The sequence below is a fragment of the Molothrus aeneus genome, chromosome 9 (assembly GCF_037042795.1).
Source record: "Molothrus aeneus isolate 106 chromosome 9, BPBGC_Maene_1.0, whole genome shotgun sequence".
Taxonomy (NCBI): domain Eukaryota; kingdom Metazoa; phylum Chordata; class Aves; order Passeriformes; family Icteridae; genus Molothrus; species Molothrus aeneus.
In genome coordinates, this window is record NC_089654.1 from 5,788,669 (window position 1) to 5,810,598 (window position 21,930).

General features: G+C 41.5%; 1 protein-coding gene across 1 annotated transcript in view; it reads left to right on the plus strand.

Moving 5' to 3' along the window:
- Positions 1–21,646, plus strand: part of SLC1A7 (solute carrier family 1 member 7) — a 47,903-nt gene extending 26,257 nt beyond the window's left edge. Inside the window, exons 4-11 of the mRNA XM_066555765.1 lie at positions 181–223; positions 1,006–1,225; positions 3,561–3,660; positions 4,949–5,182; positions 11,989–12,183; positions 15,277–15,411; positions 19,229–19,328; positions 21,410–21,646. Coding sequence (XP_066411862.1) covers positions 181–223; positions 1,006–1,225; positions 3,561–3,660; positions 4,949–5,182; positions 11,989–12,183; positions 15,277–15,411; positions 19,229–19,328; positions 21,410–21,646 — 1,264 coding nt within the window. The remainder of the gene's footprint in view (positions 1–180; positions 224–1,005; positions 1,226–3,560; positions 3,661–4,948; positions 5,183–11,988; positions 12,184–15,276; positions 15,412–19,228; positions 19,329–21,409) is intronic.
- The last annotated feature ends 284 nt before the right edge of the window (positions 21,647–21,930 follow it).

Genomic DNA, 21,930 nt, shown 5'->3' on the forward strand with positions numbered 1-21,930 from the left:
GCTGTGCTCGGCCAGGCACAGCTGTGTGGCACAGTGGGAGAGAGTGGCATCCTCTGCACCTGCCCAGCCCCTGCTCTCCAGGAGGGCAAAGAACTGATTCATCATGGCAGACCCAACACACAGTAAAAAGAAGTTGGTTTCAGTTCCATAGAAATTATTCTTCTATTTGTTCATTTTTAGGAACATGTTTCCAGCCAATCTTGTTGAGGCCACATTCAAGCAGGTAAGTGGCTATATATCTTTTTCTGATGAAAAACACGAGCCAGCATTAAATGAAACATGTACCTTTTTTAAAAGACAACCCAGGTATAGACATGGCATAGGACTGCAGACACTGTTAGTACCTTCAGCATTTAGGAATTAATGAGTCCCATTCCATTAGCCTCAGTAGCCATGGTATCTGAAGGCAAAACAGGGATAAAATGCTCTCTAGTGTGACTAGAGAATAGATATGCACTCCTATGCCAGTTCCACGTCCACCAGAGGAGAGCTGGAATTTATTTAAGAGCATCCTGCAACACCACACCAAAGAAGAACAGAATACTAGGTTCAATTAAAGCAACAAAATAATGTACTGCAGAAGAATCTAATTACTCAGGTTGGAATTTGGCAAGAAAAGCTCATCTAAAAGTTCTGAGGGAACAAGAGGCATGGCTGTATTTATTTCACCTGGGGGAAATTTAATGGAAGCCTCACAAAGAGAAGGGCACTCAGAACCTCCAGGAAGTCATTCCTAATTATGTCTTACAGGAAAGTTGCTCTGTCAGGAGGCAAACTGTTTGCTGCACCAAGGTCTGATTCTAGGAAACTCAGGTTGTGTTACGCTTTTCCAAAAATTCAACTGTTTTTACAGATTTTATCAGAGAAGGATAGGAGTGTTCATTCTCCTTTTCATGCCAGTCCCTTCAACATGCAGCATTGTTGAAACAGAGCACTTAGGAGGGCTCATGAGACTATTCATTCCTGTTGGGATATTGTAGTAAAACGCACTTTGTTTGCTCTCAGTACCGCACCAGGAGCATTCCCATCATCAAATCGAACAAAGCGTCGGCCGAGAGCAGCACGCGCCGCATCATCATCTACGGAGTGCAGGACGAGAACGGCTCCAACGTCCAGAACTTTGCCTTGGATATCACCCCCCCTCCTGAAGTGATTTACAAATCAGAGCCAGGAGCCAGTGATGGCATGAATGTACTGGGGATTGTGATATTCTCTGCCACCATGGGTAGGTTTCAGACATGTTTGGTTTGTAATAATCCAAGTGTCCATTCAAGAGAAAAGGATTGGGTTGGGTTGCTTGGTTTCTTGACTCAGCTTTTTTAGCTGTTTCTATCTAAACTTTTTGGGGAAAAGGCAAGACTGTTACAGAGCTGTACCCCCACCCTTTCAAAGACAAATTTTCAAAAACTTGATGACTTTTGTTCCAAGGAGTTGGGTTTTCTGCGCATTCACTTACAATCTTTTTTTTTTTTCTCAACTATTATTGAGAAAATATTGAGCTAAATAAAAGCTATTGAGCTTTTATTTATGACCCATCTTTTGCTGACTGTAAGACAACCTTGTACAGTGTGCTCAGAGGAGGTAGGAACCACCACCAGATCAGACTCATGGCCCCTCTACCAGTATGCCAACCCATATTGTTTTATGAGTTTTAAATCTGTAGATATTCCTTTTTTTGATTGAAACCTCTTGATTTTATTTTTGGTATCCTGCAATGAAGATAGTTCTATACCACCTACTAGCTCAGCTTGTAAGAGTAAGAGCTTCTGTCTGGCTTATTTATTTAGTTTAACTTGCTGGAGGAACTCATTGGTGCCATGTGTGTTATATTATGTTTGTGGATTTGAAAGAAGAAGTTTAAACAACCATTTCCTAGTTAACCATAAAGTTCTGATGACTTTTATAAGAAAATGCTGATCAAATTTTCCTTATGTAAATTTATTCTTGGAAGTTAATCTGGTCGGCAAAGGTAGTTCCATAAAACATCTTTGACTGTATTTATTATATTATGGTTCATAGCAGCACAAGGGGTCAAGATTCAAACCTGGAATTAGTGGATTTGTCTCTGTTTTTTTAGCTTCTCCAGTGGGTGGTATTCCCTGTACAACCCTGCTGGAAACTGGCTGTCTCCCAGTTTGTAGTATTTTATAGTCCATTTCCAAAGTACAACATCACCACAAACACTATTGCAGTCAAAACCTACTGGGTATGAATGAATTAATTACATCTACTTATTAGGACCAAGGGCAATTTTCTGCTTCTGAGAACAGAAGATCATTCATTGTCTGCCCAGAACTGAATGTACGACTTTCACCGAGCCCCTCAGTCTTGCTGGCCTGGGGCTCAGAGGGCAGGAGCTGAGACTTGGCTTCTTCCTGGCTGATGGACACAAAACAGCACCAGGATTGTCACCCACAGCATGGCTGCTGGGTCACCTCTAGCTGTAGCAGCCAGGAACAAACCTGAGACACCAAACCCTCCACAATTAGCATCACCAAGGACTACTTCATGCTTTTGTTTTGAACAAAGGATGTTCAAGGCTGTCTTCAGCCTATTGCACCACCCCCCCCCCCACCGTCCAAAATGGAAGCATTGAAACAGCTTAATGAAAGAGTGTTGTCTTCTGACCTAAAAGTTATGGCATAGATGATCTAACAGGCTTACAAACTCCTATCTTGAGAGCACTGCTCTTGTGAAATCCCTGGATAAGGCAGCTGAAAGCCTCCCTGCCTGCCTCAGCAGGGGATGGCCCTGGAAGCGGCGCTGTCTGAGACGTGGCTCGGAGCTGTGGGCTCCAAGGGACAGAGCCGGGCTCCTGCTCAAAGCAAGGGCACTGCACATGCAGAGCAAGCAGCAGCACACACCCCGCTGCCAGCCCCTGCCTCCCCAGGCAGCTCCCCTCAAAGGCAAACTCCCTTGGTGCAGCCAGTTTTTGAAATGTTTCCTTCAGCAGTTGACTCAATCACTTTTAATCCTTTCAGGGAGGATAATTAACTATAGGAAAATGTTGTCTATTTATATGCATTAATGGAAACTAACACTGTCTGGAGAATATATGGTTAGATGACACATCCCAGCAGAGCTGTATTCAGTTGCTTTCTGAGCAATGGGGGCACATACATGGGGTTTATTTGCTTTCTGCTTTACTGGTTAGTCTTCACAGCAATTTGGCCTTTCTCTCCATGAATCTTCATTTCCTTACCTCCCCCAAAACTGCAAAGCCTGACTGACTATAAAGGTTAATTATTATCATGTAGACCTAAAACTACTAAAAATATGACAGAGACTCCATTACTAACTCCCTATTACCAGAACAAACCTCAAAACCTGGCTTTGCCTCCCAAGTCCTCGTTGGTGCTGCCTGGCTGTAGGCAGAGACAGATTCCTTGTTTGTGTTCCACGGATCACTCAGAGCAGGGAAATCCTGCACAGGGCTCTATGACTGATGGTTCAGGACACAGCCTTGCTACCAGGGGGTTTAGAGTTTCAGCAGGGAGGGAAAGCACTGGGGCTGTGTGTGAAGACACCTGAGAAACTGAGCCCAAATGCTCTGATTGCAGGTATAATGTTGGGAAGAATGGGGAACAGCGGCGTCCCTTTGGTCAGCTTTTGCCAGTGTTTGAATGAATCTGTCATGAAAATAGTGGCAGTTGCTGTTTGGTAAGTAACTGTTTTGCTAAGAAAATCAGTATTTTTTAAAAAGAGTAAGAACATTTCAACAGAAGAAAATACAGAGAAATCTCATACATTTATTTCCACGGAAATAAATGAGGATGAATAACCCTTAGTTTTGCAGGGCCTCAGCATTTGAGGATGCACATACATCTGTCCCTGGTCTGTACCATCCTTTTGGCAGGACACCCTCTATGTGACTCCCAAATAACAGAACATGGTACAGCTGGGTGGGGTGTGCTGTATGCCCCAAGGGCACTGCCAATCCCTGGGCATGCCAAGGGGGATCACAGCCACCCAGGCCACACAAGGGAGAAGCATGATGGGATGTTCTAGCTGGTACTCCCATCCCTTCCAGCACTGCAGCAGACCCAGCCAGACCTGCCAACACACCTGCCCCAAAGATCAGAGGAACAGCAGGTGGCTGCCAACAACAAGAGCTACCAGCTTAGCACCTTCTCCCCACTTCAGGATGTCCCCCAGTGTGGCTCAGCCTGATGTGGGACAGGGAACCAGCACTCAGCCCACATTCTCTCTTTCCAGCTACGTGGTCCAATCTGACTGACCTGGGTCAGGGAATGATTGCTTGGGTGGATATGTCGAAGGAGGTAGTTTATTTCTGGAAAATGAGGAAGTAGTGTCAAGTCTCTGGAGATGACACAGCTGCAAGTGGAAGATGGCTGGATGCTCCCAGATTTTTTTTTCAATTTAAAGCTTTTTGGCATCCATGACTTTGTCTGCAGCTGCGCACAGAAGCACAGCAGTTTTTATAAAGCACCTGTCCAGAGTCGATTCAGAAACCAACAATTCTTCTGCTATTTATCTGCCCCAAATCAAACCCCCAGGCAGTCCAAGAGCATGTCTAATGCATGTTGGTGTTTCTCCTCTGTCTTCCAAAGGCAACATAAACATTTACTTAAGAGCTTCCAACGAAAATCCACGAACAGCTACATGAGCACAAACACATGAGAGGAGCTCAGGATTCACTCCCCCTCTTCCCAGTCATTTACCTGCCTGCAGCTAAGAAGTCAGAGCTGCCTTTGGAACCAAAACATTTTAAAGTCGTTCCTTGCAAGTGCCATAACCTCAGCTATGCTGAGGGGGACCCCACAGACAAAACTGTCCAGCCCAGTGCTCTGGGCATCCTGCTTTGGTGTGGAGACAGAACAGCCAAACCCAGGCAGGGCAGGTCCTGCACTGCCACTGGAAGGAGCTGCAGCTCCTACCGTGTGACGGAAGGGAGCCGTCTCCTGATAATGTCTTTCTTTTTGCTCAGGTATTTTCCATTTGGAATTGTGTTCCTAATAGCTGGCAAAATCTTAGAAATGGATGACCCCTCGGCCATTGGGAAGAAGCTGGGTTTCTATGCCATTACGGTGGTGTGCGGCCTGGTGGTGCACGGGCTCTTCATCCTGCCAATGATGTACTTCTTCATCACCAAGAAGAATCCCATTGTCTTCATCAGAGGGATCCTTCAAGCCTTGCTCATTGCTCTGGCCACATCCTCCAGGTATTACAGAGTTTCTAGACACACCCAATGAAATACCTGCTAGATTCTTGCTACAGCTGCCTCTTGGGAAGAGCACACTATTGCTGTAGTGGAGCAGATATATCTGTAGCTGAACAATGGTCTCTGTCCAATTCACTGGTATAAATTTTAAAAACGCGTGTCTCAACATTTGGAAGTTATGTGGAGCCACTGGACAATATCTGTTACATTGTTTTCCTTTGGTTTAAAAAATATTGGATAAAACCTTTTTTTTTTTTTTTCATAGAGGACTAGAAAGGAAATAAGTTCTTTTTCCATATAAAAAATATTGTGCTTCTACAAAGTTAATGTATATGAGGGACATGCAGTTTGTTCAGACTTAATTTTTGGTGTTAGTGGGGAACCTCCTATTTCAGTCATGTGGAAACATTTTATCCTTTTATCCTTTCCACACACGTTAGTCTTTGTCTCTTGGTACATTAACAAAAGACTGTGGTTGCAAGCTATTGTCCAGCATTGGGAAAGTATTTAACTGTTCTCCTCAAGGAATAACATCTTTTGCACCCTCTTTAGAGAAGATATACAATGAGTTTTGACCATAGCTGAACAAAGGTACAGTGAAAATGGAAACCAGCGTGTGAACAGGCAATGAAAATTACTCCCAACGTGGATAAAATGGTGCATGAGGTGGACTTGAAAGGGCTGGAATTGTCTTGCATGGAGCAGATACAGAAATGACAATTGAAATAACATTTCTGTGTAGCCAATCTGACAACACAGTTTCATGGCATCTGTGGCTGAAGGAATGTAGAAGATTAAAAGAAAGGGGAAGAGGGAATTATTATTTCAGTACAGAAGGTATTGGATTTCCACTGTGACATTTTACAAGGTGTATTTATATATAATAGTTTGCTCCAAAATGACCTATAAAGAACAGTATGCTGAGAAACACACAATCAAGAAAAATTACATGGTGGGTGGTGCTTAAACTCTAACTACACCTAAATAATTCAGGAAAGCTTTTTCATTAGAACATAAAAAGTTTGTAGCTTGAGATGTCACCACATCCCCAGATACAAGATGAGAATTAGAATTTTGTACTCAAAAATGTTAATGTTGGAAAAGGCTCATCAGGCTCACATTTGACACACTTGACCACCTTCCCTGCTTCTCTAGGAATTCTCTTTCTGAAAACTCTCTTGCTGACAATTCAGATTTTTAATCTGTGCCATTCCTTTCATTCTCCTTTTTTTTTCCTAGAAGGAGACAGCTTTTATGAAAAATCTGAGTATTTCTCCTTTTAGAAAACAAACAAACAAGTTTTTTATGAGTACGGATGCAGGTATTCCACCATTTCAAAATCATTACTTTTTTAGATGTTCCATATTATGCATCAGCAGTGCATTTTGGTTTTATCACCAATTTAGGAGTCCCTTACTGATCTGGAAACTGATGAGAGAGAGGTTTCTGTCTCTGCTGAGCCTCTGTAAGGGAAACTAATTCTTACTTGAGGTTTTATTCAGCCCCATTTCCTTACCCATTACAAGCTGATGTGAGAGTGCCCTCTGACAGTGGGGAACACACAAGGCATTCAGCTTTCTCTCAAACCTGTGCTTTGACTCTCCTGGGCTCTGACTCCCAGATAAGACCCTGCCTGTGGAGCTTGCAAGTGCTTTGAGACAGCCCCCTCCCTTCAGCTGTGCAAGGAATAATTACTTACAGGCCCCGAGAGGGTGAATTGGGAACAGAGCTCTGGCACCACTGGCAGCTCAGTCTGCACCAGAACCACCAGTGGGACTCACAGCAGATTTAGTATCTTTATTGGCAGCAGCTAAAGTACCACCAAATTTAAGGTGAGTCCTTAGGGAAGGCTCTGAACATATGGATTTGGGCCTTGGACATTTTTGGATCTAGCTGTTTGTCCCTCCTTAAGAATGTGTATATTTTGCAAATCCAACACAGGCCCAACCTGGTTTCCAATGTTTTTTTGCTCAAATCACAGTGTCTTTTCTAGAGATAGCTGAACTTTTCACCTTCATTACACTGAAAGGAATGGATACTGCACATAACTGAGCTGTTGCCAAAAGAACATGCACAAATAACTGGGGCTGGACAGGAGAGCTGCCTCTCCTGACAGTCAACACATCTGTATTTGGTTAAATAAGGCTTGCCACAGGGGCATTATATAATACTTGTCATGTGGGTATTGGATTTTCAGATCATCCTAGAGGAGAACAAAGAGTTGATTTTAAGAATACTCATGTGTTTCTTGGAGATGTTTCTGTGTTGGTTCAGGTCTACATCTAAAGATAGAAAGAAAACCACGAGTCAGTGTGCTGATACTCATTGCAGATACTTTGCACCTGGGGAAAGCTTGTTTTTACAGCTTTTTACAAGAAGCAAAAACAATACCATTTACAAAGCCCAAGAATGTAACACAGGAGAACCTGAAAGCCACTAAGCAGCCATCTGCTGGCAAGGATTTTACTGCATCTCAACATTATTTCTGCCTGTTTCCCTTTAGTGAAAGGTTCTGCACCCCATTCTCAGTCCCCTTATGCCTCTCCAGAAACCCCAACCACTGCAATATTTTGGTTTGCACCAATACCAGTGCAGAGGCAGGGGCAGAAAAGCAGATCTTTTTCCTTTGGTGCATCCTTTAGGGCACAAATGAATGTGCACAGCTCCTCTTTCCTGCACCACTGTGAGGTGCACAGCCCGTGCTGCCCCTGCCCACCCTGCTCTGGCTGCACATTTGGGGATTTCTGACTCTGCTTTCCTCCCCTCTCACTGCCCCTCATCTTGTCACCTCTTACCACACTGAAAAAGCAGAATTTGGCCAGCAGGCAAAATTCATCTTGATTTTAGCTTTCCTCTTCCAATGGCAAGAGGGAATTTTGTTTTTCTAGGTCATCTTTCCATATCATTAATGAATTAAAGCAGCATCTTTTCAGTCGTACATCCCATCAAAAGAAGCAATTTTCATCTTCTCTGAAGACAAATTATAAACCATGAGTTTTTCAAGGGTTTTGCTGCTTATGAAACACTAAGATCTTGGCTATTGCACAGTGTAAATTAAAGGCAGATTTACAAAGGGGAGATGAGATCAGTTTGCGGATTTTTTGGAGCAAATATCAAAATGCATTTGAATGATAAGATAAACAGAGCAGGCTGAACAGCTGTTCTTCCACAGTGACTGGCTGTCTTTGTAGCTCTCACTAGTAAGAGCTTGGCCTGGGCCACCATTAGCTTATGCTCAGTCTCTGCAGCTGCAGCATTTTATCCTAAAATTGAGATAAGACTCTGAAAATGTATTTTTAATTGTTAGAGCTAATGCTGGCAGAAGATACTTCTCAGCTGAAAGCTTTGGGTCAGTTTTTAAAAGATTTAACAGATTAAGATCAGTGTTTTAGAGTATTTTTTTTCTTTTAATAAATATTAAATGTCAGGCTTTAATGTTACTGCTCCACTGTTTAACACTAGATAAAAGTAGCTTTCAAGAAAACAAACTTCACTGAGTTTAACTAGAAGGACAAACTAGACAAATTATTTTATAATGTCATTTATAATATTGAAATTATATATTAATATTACTCCAAAACTACAGTAGGACCTTTTTTTTTCCCTGTGCTTCCTGAGAGCTACCAATAGCCAAAGCCTTAAATAAGACATATTTTTCTGGGGTGTGCCAGATGATACAATATGAGTAAAAATGGAACATCATTGGACAACCTCTTCTAGGATGTTCCACACAACTTTTGTCAGCTGTACTCAGGACAAGTTAATTTCTATGAAACAGGTGCTGAAAGGGTGACAGGGATGTAAAGAAGCAATCTTCTAAGTGAGAGGTTCAAAAAACTGATTGGGTCAATCCAGGCTGAGAGAGGACAAAGCTGGTTTTTAACATGATTATCATGTGTTGCAGCAGCTGATTGTGCAAGGAGAAATATAGAAAGCACATAAAAGCAAATTTAGTGCAAATTGAGAAGACTACCTCTAGATCATAAATTAAATTTTTCATCTGAGCAGAGAGTTCTGGAAAGTCTTTCAGCAGGAGTAGGTAGGACACACATCCAACTAACTCTAAGATGCAGCGTCATAAATTTGAGTGAGACAATGTAGTAGCTGCCTGTCTAAGAAAGTAAAAGAATCTGGAAATTTGTTTTCTTGCAATATCTTGCATGTTTTTCATCATCATTGCATTTACATTCTGACCATTTTCTTTATTACTGTAATATTTAACAAACAACAAATCCAATGTGTTATGTACCTTAGAAATTTTACTTCAGGCAGCATAAAATTCAAATGAAAGACATCTAACTGTGAGACACTGAACAAGTTTAACAGTTGAATTCTTGCAAAAACAGTGTCATAAAATCTGCTTACAACAATGGAAATAGATACAGATTTTCCTGGTTGTGCCATTGGTCTTATGAGGTTGTTTTGCATAGTATTTTACACATATCAACCAAATGTTAAACATATCAACCAAATTTACACATATCAACCAACACGTTAATCAGCTAAAATTTGCACATTTGACAGCTCAGCTCTCTGCCCTCAGAACAGGCAGACACTCAGGTTTAATATTCTGGTATGTCAGAGTGTGGGCAGGGTGGCAAGGACTTGTAAGATTACCTTTTTGTCCTCATTTCCACCCAAAGAAATTAGACAGGGTTTTGTTACAGAAAAGCCAAATGGCTGAGGGAAGACTGTCTTTAAAAACAAGTCACTCTCCAAAACTGAGAACTGCAGAAAGGGGAGACAATGACTTAAGTAATTTTTTCTTGGTGAAGCCTCTAGTCAGAACATCTAGAAATGCTACTGAGTCTGCTCCTGGTTGCAGCTACTCCCAGGCCTTCAGTTCTACATGATTTGTGAGCCACAGCCTCTTCTTTGATGAACATTTTGTGGTAAACAAGAGGCAGAGGAGTTCAGTCATTCACAAATGACCATGTGAAAAATGACAGGCACGCTCAAGAGTGAAATGACATCTCATGAGCAGCTTGGGGATTATGGGGTCATGCTTTGCTGTGTTTGTTTTTCAAAGTAAATATTGATTAAACACTAGGACTGCCTGAATTAAAAAGTTTACTATACCCCAATTACAGGAGGTAATCAGATTTCCATTGCTTTCTTGCCTTTCCAGCGTATTTACATACTTAGAGAAAGACTTTGGTCTGGATTTTCAGGCAGTGACTGCCAGTTTGTAGTACATAATTCAGCAGTTAGACTTCATAAAGTTATAGAAAACAGAGCTATTATACTGAAAACATAGCCTTGTCTTTTCTCCTTTATGTTTCTATGGCAGGAAGTTACTTTTCCTTTCCAAACACGGTTACTTTCCTCGAACAGCTTGCACAAATATGAAATGACAACTCCTACTCATGGAAACATTTTGCTTAGGCATTCCTGCAAACGTGGGGTTGTGATTTCGGAGTTTTTGGAATCCTTCCGTGCTTTTATAGGACAATTGCAACAACTGAGGAAGAATTTGCAGATGCAATGTGTTATCATCAATTGAGAACAGCTAATGGTCATTATAAGATTTAGGTATTGGAGCCACTGTGATGTGAGGGTCACTACACGCGGTGACAGAGCAATCTGAACTGCCAAACCAGGGGGAACACACCTGGATTTCCTGGCTCAGGGCATGAAAATCACAGGACAACAGGACACTGAAGATCTCAGTGTCACTATATCATACTTCCCCTATTGCCATCTTTTTTTAAGAGGTAACTTTGGAATAATTTTGTAGAATTTTGCTATATTACATCTATTTAAATAGTCAGCAGCTCAGATAGTGAGCAGTGTATTAAAGTTGGTATAATAACAAGGAAGATATTTTGTGATTTGTGTATTTTTTCAGTGGTGTTACTTATTTTCCATACAAACTAATGTGCCATAAAAAATACCCCCTCACTCACTTGAATGCAGTCTCATTACTCATGACATCAGTGAATGAGACACCACATAGTAAAATGCAGAATGTTACCAAAAGGCTGATAAAATATACAAATGAATATATTTCAGTGTATTAGTATTTAAAAATGTGTGCCTTTTATTAAAAATGAGAAAATATATGACCATACAGTGTTTTGTTAATTGTCTCAATTAATGAAAACAAAAGTCAGAAATATTTTTTATGGTACCAAGCTCAATTTAAAATTAATACCTATCAAATGTTCTTATATAATTCCATTCTATTCCACACACATCTTATTTACATGTGTACACATTATTATATGACCTGCAGTTATGTGGCTGTTATATGGTCAGACAAGGGATGAGGGCAGATCTGTCCCAGGGAAAAAATGGGATTTTATATTCTTAAACACAGACATTTTGTCTGCAACTTTTACTTTCAGCCTGCTGTTGGTAAGATCTTTGTCTAACCCTTGCAGAAATAAAAAATTGTTTACACGTGAGGTAGGCCTGGAAGGAAACATTTTTAGAAACCATGAGTGTAAAACAGTTTTCAGAGATTTTAGTACTAAGCCGCACAGGATGTTGCTCCCTTTCTTTGCATTTGCGTGTACAACACTGTCTCTGTGGGAATTCTGTTCATTTCCTTCTGAAACAGGGAAAGAGAGAAAACTATTTCTAACTTTGGGAAGCAAAATTAGCACTAACTCCAACATTTATAGATGTAACTGTCTTTATCCTCCATCAAGCAAAGGAGTGAGTTACCTGGCAAGGGAGCCCTGGGCAGAGCGAGGAGCGAGAAGCTCGGATGGTCCTGTGAAACTTCCCCTGCCAGGACAAGGTTTGCTACCATTGCCCAGAAACAAAAATAACCCAGTGTGTTCTCCTGTGCTGTTGTGCAGCTCAGCCACTCTGCCTATCACTTTCAAGTGCTTGCTGGAGAACAACCACGTGGACAGGAGGATCGCGCGCTTCGTGCTGCCCGTGGGAGCCACCATCAACATGGACGGGACGGCGCTCTACGAGGCCGTGGCTGCCATCTTCATCGCCCAGGTCAACAACTACGAGCTGGACTTTGGGCAGATCATCACCATAAGGTACACACCCAAATTCCACATGCTGGGGTTCGCCTGTCTGCACAGAGTCATGGAATCAGCTGAGTTGGAAGGGACCCATCAGGGCCATCATTTTATTGAGTCTGAGGCACTGCTCTTGCTTGCAGCAAGAACAAAACTCATCTCTGCTGTTATCACAGATGCATCCCTCATGGAAGGGTTGTTTCCAAGTAACACAGAGATCAGGGACTGCTCACAGAGAAATTGGAGCGGTCCTGTTCAATAAGATGCTTGTGGACACCAGGAAATGCGCTACTGTTTGAGGATAAATGTCTAATTTTTGCTTTTAGGCAACCCACTGATCACTTCTAGCACTGGAACATTTTATTATTATTGTTGGTTAGAACACTATTTTTAACTTCACAACTGTTTTCAATTTAAAGTCTGATTTGTGTCTTCAAGTGAAAGGAAAAGGTTAAAAAGTTGCAAAACTGGAAGTCTTATATCAAGTAACAGGGAATAGTGTGTGCTGGGAAACTCTTGCAGGATTAGGGGAAGAGGGAAGGAGGACAGATGCTACCATCAGGGCAGGTTTTCACTAAGATGTTTTTAAATTGTCTTCTCTGCTGCTTGTTAAAGCAGAAGACTTCATAAACAACCATGCTCTCAGTGGGTAGAGAGTGTTATAGCTGTGTACTCCATCCTTGAAAGGTCTGTAATGGATCCAAAAGACTGGAAGATCCAGCTGAACAATTACTGCCAGAATAACTCCAGTGACTGCCAAAGAATTCCTCAGGGACTGAAACCTGCAGGTTTCCAGCAGGGAACAAATGATTATAAAAACATTCCTCATAGTCAGAGCTTTGTGCAATATATTTGAGATCTGCTTAACTACCCACCCACTGACCTCACCACTGCCCCATTTACACTGCTGGGCCTTGCCCATCTTCTGCTGGGCCTGAAAACCTTCATGACAAGAAGAGGAGAGTCCTGAAACCAACCCCAGATGACAGCTGAGGTTTGCTAATGGGCTTCTGGCAAGACCTGGTTGGACTACAAAAAGAAGAAATAAATTGTGCCCATATGAGCTCTTGCTTCAGCCTTACACTCTCTTTGAAAACTGTTGGAATGAGCCTGTGCTAAAATTTAAGTCTTTTGTGATTTGGAATTTTGAGATTTTTTTTTTTTAGCATGTGATACTAAAACACGGCAGAGCATGAACAGATATTACACACACTTTGAAGTAAAGAACAGTAATTTTAAAAATGAAGAAGAATGATAGTAAATGGAAAGAATGTAAGCTCTAACTTTTCTTAGCAGAACCTCCTTTTTTCTCTTTTACCCCCCACATTAAGTGCTAGTACATAAGGACCAGACGGAAGTAAAGCAGTAGACTGAAAATACAAGTAAAGATTGGGGAAAATCCAAGAAGAGAAGAAAAATAAAAAGATGCACAAATGAGGAAGTTTAACAGGAAATCATGGTGGATTCAGTACCATCAATGATGTAATCAAATTCTAACAGTATTCTGTAGGCCAAACCTACCCTAGATCTTGATACTTTAGGACCTGGAGATTTAAAATCCAAATAATTCTGAATCCCAGGATATTTTTGCCAGAGGAAAAAATATCAGTCTACTTTGCTCATAGTTTGTAAAATCCAAGTTAACAGTTTCTATCAATGCAAACATTGACATAGCAGAGAAAGAAAGTAAACATTTCCATCAACTGATCATCTTAGAGAAAGAAACATCTCCATTAAAGTGGAGATGGAATGGAATAGCAGATGAGCTTGCTTGTAAAATCTTAGTTAAATATTCCTGGTTTTACTCCCAAATAAGACTTGAGACTCTGTGGCCTGATGTAAGAGGCAGAAGCAGTCCTGATGAGACAGCCATTTCATAGCACAAACTGGAAAGGCTTTTAATGTTAATTATAGTTATTTCTTACTCAGCTGCTGAACTTCTGTCCCTTTCTATCTATCCTCTATTACAATGTTATTAGGATACTACACAAGTTAACTTTTGCAAAATTTAATTTTATGTCTTGCCCCTTCCCTATCACACCCACATGCTAAAGTTTTTTTTTTTTAATTTAAAAAAAAGGGCTCTAGGTAGAAATACTGCTGCTGCTGTACTGGTACACTGTACAGCTGTAAGCAAGGGACTGGATATCCCTGTGTTTCAGTTTCCATATGGGTGAATACACTTATCCTCATTTTCCATAGTAGGTTAATGAGACTTAACTGCTTGCCAAAAGCTCTGACATTCTAGACTGATGAATGCAGAGGATTATCAGTGTAAATGCTTTCTGTCATCCTTTTACAACTGTCAACATTTGTTCTTTGTCTCTCTGCTGGATGGCCTAGCTCTTGGAAGTCACTAGTTTGGTGGAAACGAATACATCCAGTCACTTTTGCTCCTGGAAAAAGGAATTAAATTCCTCTCTTAAAAATAACATTCTGACAAAAAAAGTTAAACCTGCCAGGTCTACTCTTGCCCTGGTCCACCCACTCATTTCTACTTGCCTGGCTGAAAAAATTGTATGAAGGTCAAGCAAAAATACTTTGCAGAAACTGAACATGTACAGTCACATTCAGGCTTGCTTCATATTTAGATCCAAGCATGCAAAGCCATGTGCTGGGCAAGGGCTTCACCCTGGCCCAGCCTCTTTACCCTTGGCCCAGCCCTTGGGACGGATTGACAGAAAAGGCCCCAGGCAGGGCCAGCCGAGGATTTGCCCGTGGTGACCCAGAGGTGTCTGCTGGGAGCTGGGCTGCCAAGGACAACAGCCACGAGTGGGGCTGGCAGGCTCCTGGCACAGAGCTCTGGGTGCTGTCATCACCCAGGAGAAGCTGGCAGAACTCAGCCCACAGCCTGGCTGGCCCCTCTGCTCTGCACCTTTGATACTGGGAGAGAACAGAACTGCCCCAGCAGTGCCAAGGCTGCAAAGGCTGAGGGGGAGAATTTAGCCCTGGGCAGACACTTTGGCCTGTCCTTGCTGTCTCACCTGGATTCTGCCAGGTGAGACAAAACACTAGCACTTCCATGCAGCGCCTTGTGTAAGAGCATGGTTTAGAAACATGTGTGGTTTCTTCCACAAAGTAAAGCTTATTCCCTTCTTTTCCTTGTTCAAGTATCACAGCAACAGCTGCCAGCATAGGGGCTGCAGGCATCCCACAAGCTGGCCTGGTGACAATGGTCATTGTTCTCACCTCAGTGGGGCTCCCAACAGATGACATCACATTGATTATTGCCGTCGACTGGGCACTGTAAGTAACACCATTTTTATATATATATATATATATATATATATATATATATACACATTTGTATATATAAATGTGTATATATATAATTTTTATATAATATAAATGTGTGTGTGTGTATGTATATATACATATATATATATAAGAGGCAAAGGAAGTGATTCTGTAATTTAAAATGGTATTATTGTAGACTTAGATTAAAAACTCTGCTGATGTGGACATTGTATTGAAAAAGATAGACAAATGAGGGAGTCTAGATGAGTCTTGGAAATTTGTCTTGCACAGAAAGGCTGAAGAAATGGAGTCCATTTAGACTAAAACCAGAGCTGAAAAGATCACCATAGCAGCTTTTTACATAGATAAGATTGTCCAGAAGAGCACATTGATCAATCTTCACGTTCACAAGGAGGGAGGATAAAGAAGTAGAACAAAGTACCTACCTCAACTCAGATTCCAAAAGAACTTAAGAACTGCTTTTATCTAGGATAGTCAGGCAGTGGAAGTGGCTGCACGTAGCCAGGCTGGATGATAATCTTCAAGACAAGTTTGAAGGTTGAGCCAGACAAATGTGCTTAAGGGGCAACTCTGGATCTTTCCTTGGGCAAGGATAAGGGGCCAACATTCCTAGGAAACATGGTTTGCCTGCACTCTACTTATCAGCCCACTGACATTTCAAGGCCATCATCTCAGAGTAGTGAAGCACTCTGCAAGAGGCCTGAGCCACTGCTAAGGACAGCAGGTACCACTGGCGCCCCTGCAGCCATGACAAGAGCCATGCAGCGCGGTGATGGTGAGGGCTGTGGATGGCTCCTGCCGCTGCAGCCCCAGCACAGGCAGCCTGAGTGCTGGCACCAGCAATGTCTGCCTTTCACCACGGGTCCTGATGCAATTCTGTGCTCTCTGATTTCAGTGCTAAATGGGCAGCACCTGCTTGCAGCCCCCAGTTTTGCAAGTGCAGCCACTCTGTAGAGAGGGCACTTTGCTGCACCCCCAATCAGGGGGCATTTAAAGCACAGCCAGGGGCTGAAACTTAACACAGTCAGGATGAAAGGGATTTGTGTCACCCATGAGAAGAGTCACTCTTAAAATTCACATGGACTGTAACTAGCATATGCATACACAAGGAAACATCCAAATTGTTTTTATTTAAACTATAAGAAATATATCTCCTTTAATATAGGGAGTTTCATTACATCAGGGTGCTGGGTAAATTGTGTTACAACTCCATTCTGTTATATATCCTATTTTATTCAACTTTTAGCCACTTTTTTTTTTTGTATTAAGAATTGTGAGAAAAAATATATTCTGTCCAGTGTAATAGAATATTATTATTATTAGCATTAAGAGAAGTCATGAATCTTGTATTGTATGAATATTTTAAGACTGTATTACAAAAGCCTTTTCCCTCTATATTGCTCAGTTTTTGCCCAGCTCTTGCAACATTAACATTTCATTGTTTTTCCAGTAAGCCTTCCAGTGTACATGGGAATTATTCTTCTTTTTGTCTTACACAACTTTTCAAAACAACAGAGAAAAGACTTTTCAGGCTATAGCTCCAGATGGTATTAAAAAGTGAGTAAGGAATAGACCCAATTTTCTGTCTTTTGCAGATGACCTTTCAAACAAAAAGCATATTTCTGTATTTCGGCACTTGGTGGTTTCAAGAGCCTGCAGATGCAAAGTGTCAACATGGTTGACACGATGAATATTTTCAGTATTAGTTTTGGAAGTACTGGAGTATGAAGAATGCTTAAAGAAGGCTGGTTAGATGATCTCACGAGACTGAAATACCCATTACAATGCACTGCAGGTATTACAACTCTCTTAGGTAGCCATAATGTGTATGTGACCGTCATACCTTTAGCTAGTGCTTAGAGACATAAAGAAGACAACCAAAATGTTCCCTAGCTCATTTATCAAACACAAGATAAAAGTTTTACATCTTTAATAATATCAATTACAGCTCAAATACCAGTGACTCACATGTTTGCACTGAGAGAAATGCCACCAGCAGCAGGCTGGCCTCTCAGGGGAGAAATGCCAATGGTGTGTGTCGTGATTCTCCTCATGCATAGTGCAGACCTCTCCATACACTCAGAATGGGGAACACAATGGTGCCAGGCAGTCCCTTTGCTTAAGAGTTTCAGTGTAGAGCACTGTTTCCTTGGAAAAATCCTGCCTTAAAAAGATGCTAATTAGAGCTCAAAAGAGAGCTCAAACTCTTGAGTTCTGCTCATACAGCTTCTTCTCTACCACAGCTGACTTGTGGCACAATCCAAAATTCACAACACTGAATATCTTTCCAAGAATCACTATTTGATAATCAAGAGGGAAAGAAGTCAATGTGTAACAGGAACTTTTATCAGTATGTGCTGTAACTGCTTTTTTTCCCTGTTTAACATGTTCTTGTGGAAATTTTCTTCAAGGCAAAGCCCAAAATCAGAACAACAGGAATTTTAAAAAATGGATTGAACAAACAAGTGTAGGACTGGGTCCTGGAGTCAACAACTGTGTCTAGGTGTAGGCTGTGCAATATTATTGCTGAAGTTACTCGCAGCTGTATGTACAATTTGGTAACTCCACACACAAATAAGCTTTCATGCAGGAATTTTCATGATAATTAAGCAGGCAAATGCATAAACATTTATATGCACTGAGTACCTGCTTAAAATATCTGAGAAAAAAAATCAGCACAGAGTTTCAATTCTTTTCTATATTAAGATACAGGATCAGAAATCTGGGCAGTGTTGATATTGGACCATCACTGACTTTAATAAGCCAAACATCTGGAGATTTCTGAACCTCCATTTTATAACCTACATTTATAAATTAAGTTCCTAATATGACAGAGTTTTCAGATGTATATGTTTTTCTTGGAAAAGACGTGACGTATTTCAGACTTAGAAGCTATATCACCTATCTGAAATCTCATCAATTTTAACTACTGGGTTCCAGGATGATTCAAGTGTAACACCTGTCTTTGACAGCCAGTTGCTTTTGTCTATTTACAATCTGTATTTTAATAGATTTATTTTTTAGACAGTGTGTAAAAGGTGTAAACAAACAGGGAAGAACTCCCATAAGTGAATAAATGAAAAACAGTTCAACTATATATACACAAAATACTGTCAAGCATACAAATTTAAATTGGAAAAGGTAACTGAAAATTAAGAGTCTTTAAGAACTACTGCATAGGCTGCATAAGAGCCAAAGTCACCACAGGTTTTACAGGAATAAACATTACTTAATTATGGTCAGTGGCTGCTTGGTTTGTGAGTGTAGTTATATAGCAATCTTCTGAATTATTTTGATTGTATCCTGCCCATTCTACCAATACAATAATATTCTTAAGTAGCACTTTGGTTGCTAAGATTGTACCATGATCACTAATAAAAGGGACTGGTTGTGCTGGATGATCTCTGCTTTTATTGAATTCGGACATTTGCAGCACCAGTCTCCAAATCAGGCCATGTTGCTGGACCTGAACATATAAACTGGGACAGAAATGCAGGTGTGATGTGCAGTTCCACCTTTTCAGTGCTGAATCAGTTTGCATCTCTCAGGGGACACAGCTGCTCCACTTAGCTCAGTTACACAATCAAGTGTGTAGCAGCACAGCACACCAAGCTCAGAAAAGGCTGGAGAACCCAAATTACCTGTTCAATAACTACAGGATGCCTGATACCAACCTTCTTAACATTTCTAAACATTTTAGCTCATAAACCCAGCAAAACTGGCCTTCAGGCATAATTACAGCTGATGGAGGCACAGGAATTTACCCAAAGAGCCAACACCTCACCATCACTGTTTCATTTTGCAGAGACAGGTTTAGAACAATGATCAATGTGCTGGGGGACGCGCTGGCTGCTGGGATCATGGCCCACATCTGCCGCAAGGAGTTTATCAAGGATGGTGACGAGGTAACCACACTGTGAGCCAGGGTGTGCCAGGGTGTGCTGTACTATGGCAAAGAACCTGTGAGCTCCCACTCCCACATTTGGTTCCTCCAGTTTATAAAGGATGTTTCAGAGAGGAGACAGAATTGGGCAGCTTAGCACATGGGGTGGAGGGATCTTTTTCCATGAGGTCATGTGAAAAGCCACTGGAGTCCAGAGCTTGCAAGGCAGCTGTGTCTGGCACACTGGGGATGGGAGCAGCAGAAGCAGCCGAGCTGTCCTGCAAATGCATGAGATGCTGGGACTGAGTCCCACACCCAGCACCCAGGTCCTGACTGGCCAGTAATTTGTGCTGCTAGAGGTGTGACCAGCAACAGAGCAGGGTGACAGATGTCCCTGAGTACCTGTGTGGAAGGAGAGGTAAAGGTATCCATGAGTGTGTATATGTGTAATCAATGAGCTCACATCAAAAGCAACTACCCTGGGCATTGCAAGCTCCTGAGTCAGCATAATCTGAAGCTACCCTTGCAATCATTTTGTTTCCAGACTAGCACAAGCACATGACTCCATTCTAGACTTCATTCTCAGACATCTTCATGCTTTCTACATTTAATACAAGTCCTTCCTTAGAGTTTTGTTTTTTCCTCCTCTGTATCTTATTTCATACAGCACACATACCTCTGTATTCTGCCCCTGCCTCCTTCCACTCTTGTGCATTTCTCCTTCCCCTTTGGTATGCATAATTCAGTCTTTCCTTGGAACAGGAACTCCTCATGTCCTTCCTTCAATCCTTGACAAAGGAGATTGCTAATTCCATGAGCCCACCAGATTTGGAGGTGCTAATCTCCAACTATTTTAGCTCATGGCAGACTCTCATTACCTTTCTTCAACAAAGACAGAACAGTAATGCAGGAACATTTCTTCACCGGGACTGATCTCCACAAGACAAGTTTCATTTCTGTGCATCATCTGTAGTATTCCACACAAATAGCAAAGTTTTGTTTCTATCACTATTTCTCTCATTCTACAATTTTGAGATCAATCCCATTCTCATGCCTTCCTGCAACATTCATTTAAAATTCCGGCTCTTTCAAGAAGTATGTAGACAGACAGGCAGGGTCCTCTGAGGTAATTAGCACCTGCAGTAATTACTGATGACAAGATTAGGCCTGACTACAGGGGCTACACATGCAGCTACCTACAAACCCCCTAAAACACAGCCTATGGGCAAGGGAGGTCATCCATTACAAAGCCACAAGTGTAGGCTGAGCTCCTGCATAACACAGGCCTCCTGACATTTCACTGCTGCATTTAGAACTCAGTTAGAACTTAAGAAGAGATGTTGCAGTAATATGAAATCCCTCCTGAGGGATTATTTAGTCATCTGTGATGAGATTTTTCTTTGAATCATGCTCTGTAATGGTATTAAAATATACTGCTAGTCTGCCATACATTTTGGCTGCATAATTTGTGCAGTTAGTAATATATACCCAAAGGCCATATTTTCTCAGCTGCAAGCCCACCTCCTTTCTTTGCCAGTATTTACGTCTTACTTTCCCCATCAGAATCTGGCTTGATTTAAAGAACACTTCAATATTTAACTTATGAATCAGTTAATAAAATCCCCTTTATTTCTTTCAAAACAGAGCAAACTGAAGAGACAGGTGTTATTTTATTGGGTTAGAAGAAAGGCATAAGGCAACAACAAATGATTTGTTGGTCTATTTAATTGCACCCAAGAGCAAGCGCTGCCCAGACATCAGCACACTGGCCATTGAGAGTCTTTACCTTTTGAAGTGAGCCCTGGAATTCTGGTCTCTATTTATCCTACTTGTATCATTTTACCAATGGCAAGCAGCTGTTACGAGTGTAAGTTCAATTAAGAGTTGTGACAGAATTTGCATTTTTACACAGACTCCTTTGCTTCATGCAGATGGTGCAAAGATGCTTTAGTGTATATGAGAAACAGCTTCTGGAAGTCCATGGGGGCTCTAGATAATCCTGGTGAATGTAAAGCAGCCCACAGGCTTTCCAAATAAAAATTCCCTTCCTGTTGTATACAGCAATCAGTGGCAGTATTCCAGATCTTAATGCTTTTCACATAGGTGCCATTGATCTGTGAAACTAAGCCTATTAACATCCATCAGATTGTGGCTTACCAGAGAAATGGCTGTGTGAAGACCATGAATGAATCTCGTGGACCAGAAACAGTGAAAGGGTTGCAGCACCATATACCCATACAAGTGGAGCAAGAAGAAACTCCAGTGGAGAATCACACTAAGAAATCCAACAGTAAAGACCACTGCACTATTGAAATAAATGAACTAGAAACAAATGTGTGACTGCTACACTCAGGGGTATCTCACACCCCAGTGACCTGATACCCAATCTCTACCTCACAGCTGGAAGAAGGACTCTTTGCCTTGAACAGGAAAGCGTGGATTTATCGCCACCCTGCTTGTACTGGAGCTAGGAGACCAGCTGTGAACGTCAAGAAAGGCACACAGCTTGCAAGAGACACGGGCTTCTTTAGGTGGAAGACTTTACTACTGAAAAATTAACTAATGGACCGCTACTGTTTTATTCTGCACTCACTGACTTCAATATGGTATTTGACATTCCTTTG